At 44.2% G+C, this 14,703-nt stretch overlaps 1 protein-coding gene across 1 annotated transcript in view; it reads right to left on the bottom strand.

Annotated features, from left to right (window-relative positions):
• OTUD7A (OTU deubiquitinase 7A) overlaps window positions 1-14,703 on the bottom strand; it is a 368,297-nt gene that overhangs the window by 638 nt on the left and 352,956 nt on the right. The window contains exons 9-11 of the mRNA XM_042782189.1: window positions 2,871-2,985; window positions 2,580-2,664; window positions 1-815 (exon numbers count right to left, since the gene is read on the bottom strand). Of these exons, the coding sequence (XP_042638123.1) occupies window positions 1-815; window positions 2,580-2,664; window positions 2,871-2,985 (1,015 nt within the window). The remainder of the gene's footprint in view (window positions 816-2,579; window positions 2,665-2,870; window positions 2,986-14,703) is intronic.

Genomic DNA, 14,703 nt, shown 5'->3' with positions numbered 1-14,703 from the left:
GGGCGCTCCTTGAACTTGAGCACCAGCTGGGTAGGCGCTCCTACTGGCGGGCCCGGCGAGGCGCACTCGGGGCCCGGCCCGCCCTCGGCTTCGGGTTTGCGCGGCAGCCGCTTGACGGTGGAGGCGGTGTTGGCGGCGGCGTCGCGGCGCCGCTGCTCCTGCTCGGCGCTAAAGCGCTCCTGCGCGCTCGTCAAATAGTAGCCGATCATCTCCTCATGGAACTGGTGACGGTGGCTGGTCAGCAGCAGGCCTGCGAAGATGAACTTGCGCTCGCCCTGCATGGCGGCGCGCAGGATGTTGAGACTCAGCTTCACGTCCGTGCTGTACTTCCAGCCGTCGCCGCGCGGCCCGCCTCCTTTGTCGGCTGGCGACGCGCCCACAGCCTTGTCCGTGGGCGACGGCGTGGTCTTTTCCAATGGCGACGTGCCCGCCAACGTGCCCGACTCTTCCTTGCTGCCCTTGCGTGACTTGGCCTTCTTTTCCTTGCTGCGTTCCGTCGCGTCTCCGTTCTTGCCATTGGCCGAGTTGGCTCGACCCATCTTCCCATGCACCAGGCCTCCGAGGCCGCCCATGTTTTTCTTCAGCTTGATGCCCAGTGTCTTGCTGAAGCTGCCTAGCTTGTTGGCTACGGAATCCACACGGGTCTTGTCCTTCTCCTTGCGCTGCTTCTCCTTTTCTTTGTCCTTTCCGTTCTTGCCGTTATTGCTGTTGGAGTTGCTGCACACCGAATCCCGGTCTGAGTCCAGCGAATCGGCCAGGGACTGCACGTCCTCTCCTGCTGAGGCCGTGGGGGATTCGGGCTGTGCTAGAGGGGCCTGTGGGGACAGATTGATGGTGGAGGAAATGAAGTCAGAGAAGTCAAGAGACCCGTGCCCCACACGGGTATTTCAAAGATAGACACAGGCTCTATTTTCTAGAGCCTATAGTCTATAGCCCGTGGGCTTCACCGCCTCAACCCCGATTGCTGCTGTAATCTTTGTAAGATTGGAAGGGCCATTCTTAAGGAAAAGAAGCAGACAGAAGCTGACACTAGTTTTCTTCAATAAAAAGTTGGACTTTGAGGAAGGCTTCTAGGGGCCTCTAATCTGCTCTTAGTCATGTGCTTAAAAATGGGCCTGTGCCATCTCATAACCAAGACTTACTTTGTCCGCTCTGTGTCTTTGGTGAACTCACTTTGCTGGTGGAACCTGCTCTGAACCTAGGAGTGTGGGCAGGATGCAGACACCCACTGATGTTGAGCCTAGAGCCTTAGCCCATTTTAGAGAAAATTACTGTGTCCAGCTACTGGCCTTCTAGCCCTAGTAAGGCTGCACAGTTGGCAGCTGGCCCCTATGCAGAAGTGGAGGCCTTCAGGTGAAGAAATCCTCCTATACAAGGTGTCTCTCCCACATAGATGTTTTTTCCTCTGCTCACTCCAGGCAAGGGATAGAAACTTTGCCCTCAAAACCCAATTAATTGGATCTTGGTGCAAATAGCCTCTCAATTCAGCGATGAAAATTAGCTGAGGGGTTCTCTCAGGTTGGCAGGGTAGAGTGTTAACTTGAGAAGGTTCTGAAATAGGACCCGGGCTCAGCAGGAAAGATGTTACTATTGCCAGTAAGCTCTACCCTGGGGTAGGGAGGGGCCATCTTTGCCAACACCTTGGAGAGACCTATTGTTAGTGTAAGCCAGCCAGAGGAGAAGGTGGTGATTAGGGGACCATGTTCAAGACCAGTGTGTGGGGTGTGGGGTCCTGATAAAAAAAAGCAGGGACCCTCATGTCAGCAGTTGGATCTGGGAGGCACAGGTGCTTATAACTGAATGGGCTTTCCTGGTCTATAGAGGAGGAGTCTTGGGGAAGGTCCCTTGTTCACCCATCTTATTTCAGCACCCCCCCCCTTTCGGGCCCAACGAGGTCCAAAAGATGGTGAGCTTCCTGCTGCCAGGTCACTCAGAAGCAAGGGGGAATGAGCCTCTCACCATCTCCCAATCCAAAATTCCTTCCTTCTTGGGGTGCCCAGTCAGCTATACCCACCCTTATCTGTGCCTTCAGAGGAGGAGGAGGTGGAGATGCTGTGGAATTGTGCTTTCGGTTCCCTGGCTTTCCCAGGACCCACATACAGTTTATAATTAATTCTGCTCACAGCAGCACATTGTGTTCTGATCTCTGCAGAGATAGCCTATGTTGTGACTTGCCTACAGTTTGTTTTCTGAGTGGGTGTATTTATTCCTCTATTTTTGCAGAAAGTAAGGGGACAAAACTCCCAGAGCTGGTGTGCATGCTTATGTGTGCACACATATATGTATAGGGGTGCTTATGTATGCCTGCATGCGTACATATACCTACACACATGCACACATCTGCACCAGGTACAACTGGAGGTGCTTTTACGTCAGAGCCCTGGGAACCTAGAGAATGTAGGGACTGGTGCATGGAGGGCTTCCAGCTTTGGGTGTGGCTTGGAGTGGAGGTGGGGTGGGTTCATGAGGGCAGTGAGTCCTGCCTGGATGAGCCTTTGGGGGGGCTGCACCTTGGCCTGCCAGATGCTGAGTAGCTATGGCCCCACCCTTGGGCAGGGTCCCCTCCATGCCAGGCTCACCCGGGTCTCGGAGGGGATCCGGATCCATGTCACATTCATGTAGCTGTGCAGAAGGTTCAGCTTTGCTTCTAGCGACAGGATCAGGCTGGTGAAAAAAGAATCTATGTGTAAAAAGCCTGAGCTGGCCCATGTCTGGCCATCCCATAAGCTGTCCCATGTGTGGACAGGGGAGCAGGCCCAGTCCAGCTCCTCCCCAGGTGGTCCAAGGCCTTGCCAGCCCTCCCTGGCCTGGGGGCTTGGTTGAAGGGAAATGGAGGGGCACTGGAAAGAAGATACAGGGGAGGGCCTTACTGGGCCAGCCGGGCATTGTCGTTGTCATCTTTCCCCCACTCCCAGTCCTTCCCTGGATCCACCGCAAAGTGCAGGGGCAGCAGCTTGTGTTCAGAGTCTGTCAGAGGGATCACGGCTGGAAGAGAAGAGAGATGCAGTACAAGGATACCCAGGGCTGGCCAGGCAGATCAGGCCCAACAATTCCAGGGAGGAGAAAAAATAGCATTCCAAGGCCAGGTGTCGGGTTTGAGTAAATGGAATGGAGATATACATGGAATATCTGGGCCAGCAGGAGCATTAGTACCATATGTTCTAAACACATTACTGATATTTTATGAATATCGTAAGTATCTACTGTGCACATCAAAGAGTGGTTAGAGGCATTAACCTGGACTCTGCTAACATTTTGGGTCTATCCAAAGAAAGGGACCTAGTTGGGCAGCAGGACAGGAAAAGGCAATTACATGTCTTTTATTTCTGAAGAAGGTAGGTCAAATGGTTAGTACAATATGCCAAGCCACCTAGCAAGCTTTGGGCTGTGATGGTGGGACCTCTACGTGTAAGAAGAAAGGGCCAGATGTGCAGATCAGGTGAAGAGGGCTGCCTGCTCAGGGACTCATCTTTGACTTCATTCAACAGGTCTGATTCACTTGACAGTTACATGGGCAGGTTCAGGGCCTCTGACTCCTGTGTCAAAGGAAACCCACCTGGGCCTTGCCCACATGGAGCCCATAGTCTGTACTGGTGGCAGGATGAGCAGGTAAAGACACTCCTGATAGCATGTCAGGTAGTAGTGAGTGCAGGCAAAGGGGGTGCTGGAGTGATGGGGAGGGGGCAGCATTTCTAGGGGGGACCAGCAAGCCCTTTGAGGTAGGAACATCTGAGCAGAGAATGAAGCAAAGGATGAATGGTTGGCCATCTCAGAGGACTGATTTGCCACAAAACCTAGGAGAAAATGTATGACTGGCAACTTCTCTGGGACCCCATAGGAAATCATGGCCCATCTCAGAAAGGCCATGGGGTGGGGTGTGTAGGATCTCCTAGAAGCAGAGAGAACAGCAGCCCCTCTATCAGCGGGTGATAGCAGCATCTCCCATGCTGCCCTCTAGCAGCAGCCACCTTTGGGAGCTCCACTTGTTCTGGCACGCCCCCCTTGGAGAGCCACATTGCAGCAGGGAAGGACAGCCGGTGCCTCCACCAGCTTCCCCTTCTCCTTGGAGCAGGACATCCTGGCTGCCTGTCTGTGGTTCACTGGTGGGGAGACAGGTGAATTGCTAAGTGGGCTGGGGATGGCCATTGTAGGTGCAGGTGGGAAGTGGATATACCTTCACTGTGCTGGGCCTCCTCCAGATGCTCTGGGAGACAGATGGTGCCAGGCCTACTTCACAGGCAGGAAGTGGGCTGGCAGTTTGTGAGGGTGGTTGGGAGGGGTGCCCTGCTTCTTGCCCAGCTCCAGTGCAGAACACTCAGTGTCTGGCCTCTGTACCTCCCTGGGCCACACTGCTATGCCTGATGTTGCCTGTCCTTGCCCTTGGATGGAAGCCCATGCTGCTTCCCACAAGGCTAATTTCCTTGGGCACTGAGAGCCTGACCTCCAGGCCAGGGAGCCCCTAGGCTCTACTCTGGTGCACAGGGCCTTGCTCCTACTTAGGTGATGCCTCCTCCTTACTCTCCACAGTATACCCCACACCCCCAGGTATGGAAGCCCTTTTTCCAAGTGAGGAGGGGAGCTTTTCCTTGGCCAGGAATGCTTCTCACAGCCATTGCCTGAAGCCCGCAAGGGTGCCATGGCAAGAACAAAATGAACATAATCTGATAGGAAATAACCTTTAATACTTAATTTTCACCTGAGAAATTGGCTCAATGCTGCCCTCAAGTGTTGTTAAAGAGAAGCTCCCAGAAAATCCCCCTCCTCTTCTCTCTACCCTACACATATAAGGGAAACAGACTTACTGACCAAAGATCAGTTTCTGTGTTTCATTTAATCTGGGGACTGGTCAGTGAAGTGCTCTGGTTTGGGAGGTCAGAGAGTGGCTCTGCTCATCTTCAATTCTGCCTGGAAGTGGCCAAGCCACATAACTGCCCTGCCCAGAGCTGAGCTGCAGGGTGGACACTCAGGGAGGACTGGAGGATCTGTCCCAGAGTCCCACAAGTCACCACACAGACTGGGGCTGGGGTGGGGGACAGGAGAAGGCAGAGGCTTCATTCCATTGATACTGTTTCCCAGAATTTCCAGGCAGAGGAGCACCACTACCTGGAGTGCAGGGTGACAGCACAGATTCCAGGCTCTCACTCAGATGGCCCAAACCAATGACATCTTCGATAAACATCCTCTGTGGTTCTTAAGGTCCCTGTGTACTGCAAATGGTTTGCACTCAATTACTAATGGAATGGTTAATGGTTTGAACACCCAGTGGTGCTGCAGAAGAAAGGCCTGGAGAACTTCTTCTGTAAAGATTGTGGGAACTCTGGTAGCTTAGTGTGTAAGGCATTTGACTGCTAACCAGATGGTTGGCAAACCCACCAGTCACTCCTTGGAGGGAAGAATGAGCAATCTACTTCTGTAGAGATACTGCCTTGGAAAGGGGTTGCTATGAATTGGATTTGACTCAACAGCAGTGAAAGATTATAGCTTAAAAAATGCTATAGAGCAGCTCTACTCTGTAACAAAGGGTCGTTAAGAGTTGGAATTGACTCAACAGCAACAGGTTGGTTGGTTGGTGGTTCTTAACATCAAGCACATTTGGAAAATACTGTCATATAGCAATGATTTGTTACAAGCTGTCCCTGTGGGTTGAGTTCTGTTTGGGTGATTAATGTATGGCTGTGTACTCACCAAAGATCCAGGCTTCCTTCCTGGCATGGAGTTGCTATTAGGAAGCATTGAGGAGGGAACAAGTACTCAGTTGCAGCCATGGAATATGAGCACAAATTATATGGAGATACTGGTGATATGACTGAGAAGTGGGCAGGATTTATCCACCCATTCCCTTTCTCCATCTGAGGAACCTGTAGAAGATGGTGGAGCTACATGATGGCTGGAGTGGGTCCCTGAATTCCCACCTGGAGAAGAGCCACTTGGCAATCGGGAATGCTTGTTTCAAACTTCATTTGAGTGTGAAACTGACTTCTGTTATGTTAAGCCACTATGATTTTGGTTTATTTGTTTCAGAATAACCCACTAACTTAACTTCCAATCATGAGGAGAATCTGGGAGTTATCTACCCTCAGTAGCTGGGCTTGAACCAGTGGCTTGAGCTGCCCACTGCTGAGTGGAAGTTGAGTACACCTGAAGGTGCTGATGCCCCATCTGGAAAGGTCCAAAGCTGGTGTTAGCCTCTTAGCCTGGATCTTAGTGAAGGCCAGGTACTGGGAGAGGCTGTAGAAGCATGCCTGGTCATACCTGAAGACACTCAAGTGCTAAAAGGAAGGCCTCTTCTTACAGAATAGGGTAATGGTGGTTCAGTGTTAGCATTCTTGCCTTCCACACAGGAGACCCAGGTTTGATTCCTGGCCAATGCACCTCACACACAGGTACCACCAGTCTTGTCAGTGGAGGTTGTGTGTTGCTCTGATGTTGAAAAGATTTCAGCAGAGCTTCTAGACTTAAGATGGACTAGAAGAAAGGCCTGGTGATCTACTTCTGAAAATCAGCCAATGAAAACTCTATGGATCCCAGCATTTGGTCTGCAACCATCATGGGGATGGTGCAGGATTGGGCAGTGTTATGTTCTGTTGTGGGTCATTGTGAGTTGGACACCAACTTGACTGAGGCTGACAACAACAACAACAAACATACTATGGCCCATTGGTGAGGCTGGCGCCACAGGGCTTGTATAGTAGGGAGGACTCAGAAATTGGCCCTTCTGATCATCAGCTGCTTTGGATGCCTTTGCTTCTATCTTTATGTGTTTACTATTCCCTGTTGGAAACTTGGCCTTGTCTGGTTTAACAGCATAGCTGCTTGCCTCTGGTGATACATGTCAATAACAGCAAATGCTTTTCAAAATAAGCCTGGGATTTTTGTTGTTGTTGTGGGAAAAAAGAAAAAAAAAACACAAAAAATAAACCACCCAACTCACTGCCATCGAGTTGGATCTGACTTATAGCGACCCTTTCTTGGGTTTCCTTCACTACGGAAGTAGATTGCCCAGTCTTCCTTCTGAGGAGTGGCTGGTGGGTCTGAACCGCTAGCCTTCTGGTTAACAGTCAGTTGTCTTAGGCACTATGACAGGAAGCATATAGGTACCATCTCAAGTTAGCCTGAGTATATTTTGAGTACTTAATTTTTAAAAAAGGAGTGGCAATTTCTGGTTTCTGCTTGGGGTAAAGGACACTGTAAGAGCATTGCTCCCATTATAGCAAAAATTACAAAAAACCAGGCAAGCTGCAAATTCACAACTTTAACCTGTTAGTTGAAGTCACAGTGCCTCCAACTAACCTGAAATCTAAGGAAAGACAGGTATCTATAAAAACAGACAGATATTTAGGTGCAACTATTGGTCTGTGTCTGGGCAAAGAATGGTGAAGAAAAGCAATGACACATGGAAACAATTAGTCCAAAGGACTAATGGATCACATGGACCTCCATGACCTAGAGATTAGAAGATTAGAGATTAGAAGATTAGAGATTAGAGGAACTAGGTACCCAACTACCACTGCTGACTACTTTGAAAGGGATCACAATAGGAGGTCCTGGATAGAGTGGGAGAAAAATGAGACAAAACTGAAAGACTTACTGGTTGGATACAGAGTGGTGGAACCCCCGAGATTATGGCCCTTAGTTACCCTTCAGGACTAGAACCATACTCACTCCTATGGCTCCATTTTCAACTAACAACAAAGAGGCCTAAAGTGAATAATAACACCAGGGATGTATGTACTCTTTGGAACAACCAAATATATGCAATCAGAAGGGCAACATTTGCCCAGCAATAAAGCTCAGAAGGGATAGGAAAGAAGGATGGATGGAAATGGTAAACACGGGAAGGAAGGGGAAGAGTGCTGTTATATTGTGGAGATTACAATGAATGTCACAAAATGTGTATGAATTGTTGAATGGAAAATTAATTTGCTATGCAAACTTTCACCAAAAAGAAAAAGAAAAAGAGACAGTTATAAGCACTGGCTTACCTGGGGCATACTAAACCAGATACCAGTAAGAAGACTTCAGCTGAAATTATTAACAAATTAACAAAAGAAGAGTGTAGGCTAGTAAAGAAATATATATTGGGAAGCACAGATATAAAGGAAATTCACACACATTTGTAGACTCCTCTTCATGAATCTATGTGCTCACCCAAAAGACCAGCAAGAATATGAGAAAGTGTCTTTCACAGACTCTCCCTTTTCCTCTAGGGAACAAAATCTTAATTTGCAGAGGGAAGGATAATAGATTTGTTAAGGAGCTCTGGTGGCATAGTGCCTAAGGCATTTGACTGCTAACCAGAAGGTTGGCTGTTCAAACCCACCAGCCATTCTGCAGAAGGAAGACTGGGTAGTCTACTTCTGTAAAGATTTACCACCTTGGAAACCCAAAAGGGGTTGCTTTGAGTTGGAACAGATTCAATGGCAGTGAGTTTGGTTTTTGGTTAGTGTATGGGGGCATTTCCCCCATGGAAGCTGGTGGGAGAGAACAGGAAAAAACTCTATCCCTGGAAGAGGGACAGGAAAATATGCTGGGAACGGAACTACAGTTATGAGGGGCAGGAGGGCTGATCTATGCAAGAAGATTGCCCAATCTTCTTTCCGAAGAGTGGCTGGTGGGTTTGAACTGCCAGCCCTATGGTTAGCAGTCAAGTGCCTTAGGCATTATGCTGCCAGAACTCCCAAGTCCCGACTAGATGGGTTCCAATATCAAGAGTAAAGCCCTAGCAAGGCATGCATGCCTATTTCCAGTAATAAAAAACTAATTACCTCAGCCTTTATTGCCCTTCACAAAACATGTTGTCTTTCAATAAAAAATCATGAGGCATAAGAAAATAAAAAAAATCTATTGCTAGAACAAGACTTGGATATGACAGATGTTGAAGCTATAAGACAGGGAATTTAAAATAACTAATAAGTTAAAAGTTCTAATAGAAAATGTAGATACCATGTAGGATTTGATGGTTAATTTCAGCAGAGAGATGAAATATATAAGAAAGAATCAAATGGAAAGACTAGAAATGGAAAAACAAAATAAAACCAACACCACACACACAAAAGTGGTTGTGGTATAGTAAATTACCTCATATGGCTTTTCTAGCCATAAGTCTTTGTAAACTCCATGGTGGAATTTGCTGTGAGCAACTGAGGAGCTCCTGATTATTAAAGTTATCCACCTGGGATATTTCTGTTGAGAGTGGCACAAAGCAATGTTCTGGGAAGTTCGCTTTCTCAGGTGCTTAGTTTTCTGATGTTATGATTGGTTAGTTTGGGCACTCTGCCAGGCTCAAAAGGAGGCCTCCCAGAGGCAGAGGAAGTCTCTGACTGCTGGCTGCGAAAGATGTGCTGCTGAGAGAAACATACTCCTGAGAGACACATGCTGAGAAAGAGACACTGAGAGACATACATTGCTGAGAGGAACTAAGAGACATGCACTGCTGGGAGAGAGACTGTGAGAGACTGTTGGCTGATAGACGGAATGAGAGAGACTGAGCGTTGTTCCTGAACTTGAATTGTAGCCTGGTGCTTCCTTAATAAACCCCATAATCTGTGAGTTCTGTGTAGCCACTGCAGTGAATTATTGAGCCCAGCAGAGAGGTGGTGAGTGCTGTGGGAGGAAAGGTTGGTCTCAGGGCCGGTGAAAAGGTTGGAGGGAGGCAGCATGTCTGACCTCACAAGAATAGGCCTTGGGCTACTGATGGTTATTCTGTTCTCCTCTTGTGGGGTTAGAGGAGGTCAAAAGATGCAGCCTCCTTGCCCCTGTAGTAGTGGTAAAGAATGACTTGAGGGGCTGATTAGTAAACTTTACGTACCTGAAGAAAGAATCTGTGAACTTCAAACAGGTCCACAGAAATTACTCAATTTTAAACACAAAGAGGAAAAAAGAATGGGGATGGGAGAAATAGAATGGGACACAACATCTAAAATCTGTGGGACAATATCAAACAGCCTAAGATTTATGTAAATGGAATCCTAGAAGAATAAAGAGAGAACAAAGCAGAAGAAACATTAAAGAAATAATGGCTGGGAATTTTCAAAATCAATGACAAACACCAAACCACAGATCCAAGAAGCTATGAGAACAGAAAATATCAAGCAGGAAAAAAAAAACAAACAAAAATTCCCTCAGATATAGCATATTCAAATTGCTGAAAACCAAAGAAAAAGAAAAAATCTTGAAGGCAGGCAGGGAAAAAAAAATCCATTACACACAGAGAAACAAAGAAAAAATTAAGCAGACTTCTTATGATAAAATAGGTAATCTAGAAGACAATAGAATGGCATATTTGAAGTGCTGGAAAAACAAAACAAAACAAACAAACAAACCAAAAAAAAAACCCATTTAATCCAGAATTCTATACTCAGCAAAAGTATCTTGGAAATGTGAAGGAGACATAAAAATTTTCTCAAACAAAAATGAAAAAAATGTATTGCCTGCTGAACTGCACCACAGGAAATGTTAAAGAAAATTCTGGCAGAAAGAATGTGATACCAATATAAACTTGGATTTACATAAACAAATGAAGAGTGCTGGAGAATGAATAAATGAAATGAAAATGAAATTCATCCCTTTTAATTGCACTGAGATACCTGACTATCTAAAGCAAAACCAAACCAATACCACTGCCATTGAGTCACTTTTGACTCATACTGACCCCCCTTGAGTTTCCAAGGCTGTAAATCTTTACAGCTTGCCTAATCTTCCTCCCACAGAGAAGCTGGTGGGTTTGAACCACCAACCTTCTGGTTAGCAATCAAATACCTTACACCATCAGGGCCTCTTTTCTGAGCAAAGAGAACCACAATGCATTATGTGTTTATTGCATATATAAAAGTAAAATATATGATAATGATAGTACAAAGATGGGAGAGAGGGATTGGGAATACTTTGTTGTAAGATCTTTATACAACATGTGAAGTAGAATATTACTTGAACATATGTTGTTGTTGTTATGTGCCATTGAGTTGGACCTGACTCATAGCGACCCTTCCTTGGGTTTCCGAGGCAGTATCACTACAGATGTAGATTGCCCAACCTTCCTTCCGAGGAGTGGCTGGTGGGTTTGAACTACCAGCCTCCTGGTTAACAGTCAAGTGCCTTAGGCCCTATGCTACCAGAGCTCCCCCTTGAACGTATAATCTGATTAATTAAAGTTGTTTATTGTAAGCCTTAGGTATAACAGAGGTATAATAATAAATCAATAGTTGCATAACCTGCAATATGCTGATGACACAACCTTTTCTGCTGAAAGTGAAGAAGATTTGAAGCATTTACTGATGAAGATCAAATATTGCAGTCTTCAGTATGCATTAACCTCAACATAAGGAAAACAAAACAAAACAAAATCCTCACAACTGGACCAGTAAATAGCATATTGATAAATGGAGAACGGATTGAAGTTGTCAGGGATTTCATTTTACTTGGATCCACAATCAACGCCCACGGAAGCAGCAGTGAAGAAATCACATGACATATTGCACTGGGCAAATCTGCTGCAAAAGACCTATTTAAAGGGTTAAAGAGCAAAAATGTCACTTTGAAGACTAACATGTGCCTGACCCAAGCCATGGTATTTTCAGTAGCTTCATATGCATGTGAAAGCTGGACAATGAATAAGGAAGACTGAAGAAGAATTGATGCATTTGAAATGTGGTATTGGTGAAGAATACTGAAATTACCATGGGCTGCTAGAAGAACCAGCAAATCTGTCTTGGAAGAAGTACAGCTGGAATGTTCTTTAGAAGCAGGAATGACCAGACTTCATCTCACATACTTTGGTCATGTTGTCAGAAATGACCAGTTCCTGGAGAAGGAAAATGTTTGGTAAAGTAGAGGGTAAGTGAAAGAGGAAAAGACCCTCAATGAGATGTATTGACACAGGGGGTGCTGTGATGGGTTCAAGCATAGCAAGGATTGTGAGGATGGCACAGGACCAGGCAGTGTTTTGTTCTATTGTACATAGGATTACTATGAGTTGGAGCTGATTGACAACACCTAACAACAAGAAGTCAATAGTGGAGATAAAATGGAACCATCAGAAAGTTCAATTAACTCAAAAGAAGGCAGCAAAAGAGAAGAGGTGGTTGATGAGAAGACAAGCCAAAGAATAAATGAGGCAAATAGGGGCAAGCAAGATAGTAGGTTTAAATCCAACCATATAGTTATATCATTAAATGTAAATGGTCAAAACACACCAATTTAAAGACAAAATTGTCAGAATGGATAAAAAAAGCAAGAAACACACTATAAATATAAATATATGTACAGATTAAATGGTATTCACTAATAAAAAGTAAACTGGAGTAGTTCTATTAATGATCAAAGTAGACTTTACAATAGAAAATTATTACCAGAGAGGAAGAGGGACATTACATAATGATAAAAGAGTCGATTTTGCAAGAAGACAATAGAATCCTGTGTGTGCATACTCCTAACAGAGCTTCAAAATACATGATAGAAATACTAACACAAATGGGAAGAGAAATTGATAAAACCAATGTAGTTGGAGACTTCAACATTCTACTATCAGTAATTGACAGAACAAGTAGACATAAAATCATAAGGATATACAAGACTTGAACAACACTATCAACAAATATGAATTAATTGACATTTATAAAACCCCAAAACAGAATACACCTTTTCAAGTATATATGGGATATTCACCAAGATGAACATACTGTCAGTTTTAAAACAAACCTTAGTAGATTTAAAAGAATAAAAACCACACAGTTGTTCTCAGTCCATAACTGAATGAAACTACAGGTCAATAAAGAAAGATACTTGGAGAATCCTCAAATATTTGGAAATTAAACAACATGCTTCTAAATAATCCATGAGTGGAAGAGGAAGTATCAAGAGGAATTAAAAAGTATTTTGAACTGAATGAAAATGAAAATATATCAAAGTTGCAGCTAAAGAAAGTACTTAGAGGAAAATTTATAGTATTAATATGCTTATATTAGGTAAGAAAAAAGGTCTCAAATCAGTAACTTAAATTTCTACTTTAAGAAACTAGAAAAATAATAATAAATAAACCCAAAACAAATACAAGGAGGAAAATAATAATGATACAAGCAGAAATCAAAGAATCAGAAACATAACAGGAAAAAAAAAATAATGAAACCAAAAGTTGATTTTTGGACCAATAACAATAAAGTAGTCTTTTGCAGCAGATTTGCCTAATACAATATGTCATCTGACATCTTGACTGCTGATTCCATTGGTGTTGACTGTGGAACCAAGTAATGTGAATCTTTGACAACTTCAATCTTTTCTCCATTTATTGTGATGCTGCTTATTGGTCCAGTTGTGAGGAATTTTGTTATCTTTATATTGAGGTATAAACCATACTGCAGACTATAGTCTTCAATTTTGATCAGTAAGTGCTTCAAGTCATCCTTACTTTCAGCAAGCAAAATTTGTGTGTGTATCACAGGTTGTTAATGAGTCTTCTTCCAATCCTGATGCCACGTTCTTCATATAGTCCAGCTTCTCAGATTATTTGCTCAGCATACAGATTGAATAAGTGTGGTGGAAGGATACAACCCTGACGCACTCCCTACCTGATTTTAAATCATGCAGTAAACCCCTGTTCTGCTTGAACAACAGCATCCTGGTCTATGTAAAGGTTCCTCATGAATACAATAAAGTGTTCTGAAATTCCCATTCTTCTCAGTGTTATCCATAATTTGTTATGATCCACACAATCGAATGCTTTTGCATAGTCAATAAAACTCAAGTAAACATCTTTGTGGTATTCTTTGCTTTCAGCCAAGATCCATCAGACATCAGCTATGATATCCCTTGCTCCATATCCCCTTCTCAATCCAGCTTGCATTTCTGGAAGTTCTCTGCCAATATACTGCTGCAACCATTTTTGAATTATCTTCAGTAAGATTTTACTTGCATGTGATATTAATGATATTGTTTGATAATTTCCACATTCTGTGGGATCCCTTTTCTTTGGAATGGGTACAAATATGGATCTCTTCCAGTCAGTTTGTGAAGCAGCTGTTTTCCAAATCTCTTGGAATAGCTGAGTTTTTGCCTCCAGAACAGCTTCCATTTTGTTGAGACATCTCAATGGGTATTTCATCAATTCCTGGAGCTTTGTTTTTTGCCAGTTCCTTCAGTGCAGCTTTGACTTCTTCCTTCAATACCATTCGTTCTTGATCAAATGCTACCTCCTGAAATGGAGGAACATCGACCAATTCTTTTTGGTATTGTGACTCTGTGTATTCCTTTCCTCTTCTTTTGATGTTTCCTGCATCATTCAATATATTGCCCATAGAATCTTTCAATATTGCAACTTGAGGCTTATTTTTTTTCCTCAGTTCTTTCAGCTGAGCATTTTCTTCCCTTTTGTTTTTCTAACTCCAGGTCTTTGCACATTTCATAATACTTGACTTTGTCTTCTCGAGCTGTTCTTTTAAATCTTCTGTTTAGCTCTTTTATCTTGTCATTTCTTCTTTTTTCTTTAGGTACTCTTTGTTCAAGGGCAAGTTTTAGAGTCTCTTCTGACATCCATTTTGGTCTTTTCTTCCTTTCCTGTCTTTTTAATGACTTTTTGCTTTCTTCATGGATGATGTTCTTGATGTCATCCAACAAGTCCTGTGGCTTGCAGTCATTGGTGTTTAATGCATCAAATCTGTTCTTTAGATGGTCTCTAAATTCAGGAAGGATATAATCAAGGTCATATTTTGG

The sequence above is a fragment of the Orycteropus afer genome, unplaced genomic scaffold (genome assembly GCF_000298275.1).
Source record: "Orycteropus afer afer isolate SDZICR_OR568_19922 unplaced genomic scaffold, OryAfe1.0 scaffold00256, whole genome shotgun sequence".
Classification (NCBI taxonomy): domain Eukaryota; kingdom Metazoa; phylum Chordata; class Mammalia; order Tubulidentata; family Orycteropodidae; genus Orycteropus; species Orycteropus afer.
Note: the sequence above shows the minus strand (reverse complement) of the source record. Positions and strands in the feature narration are given on the sequence as shown.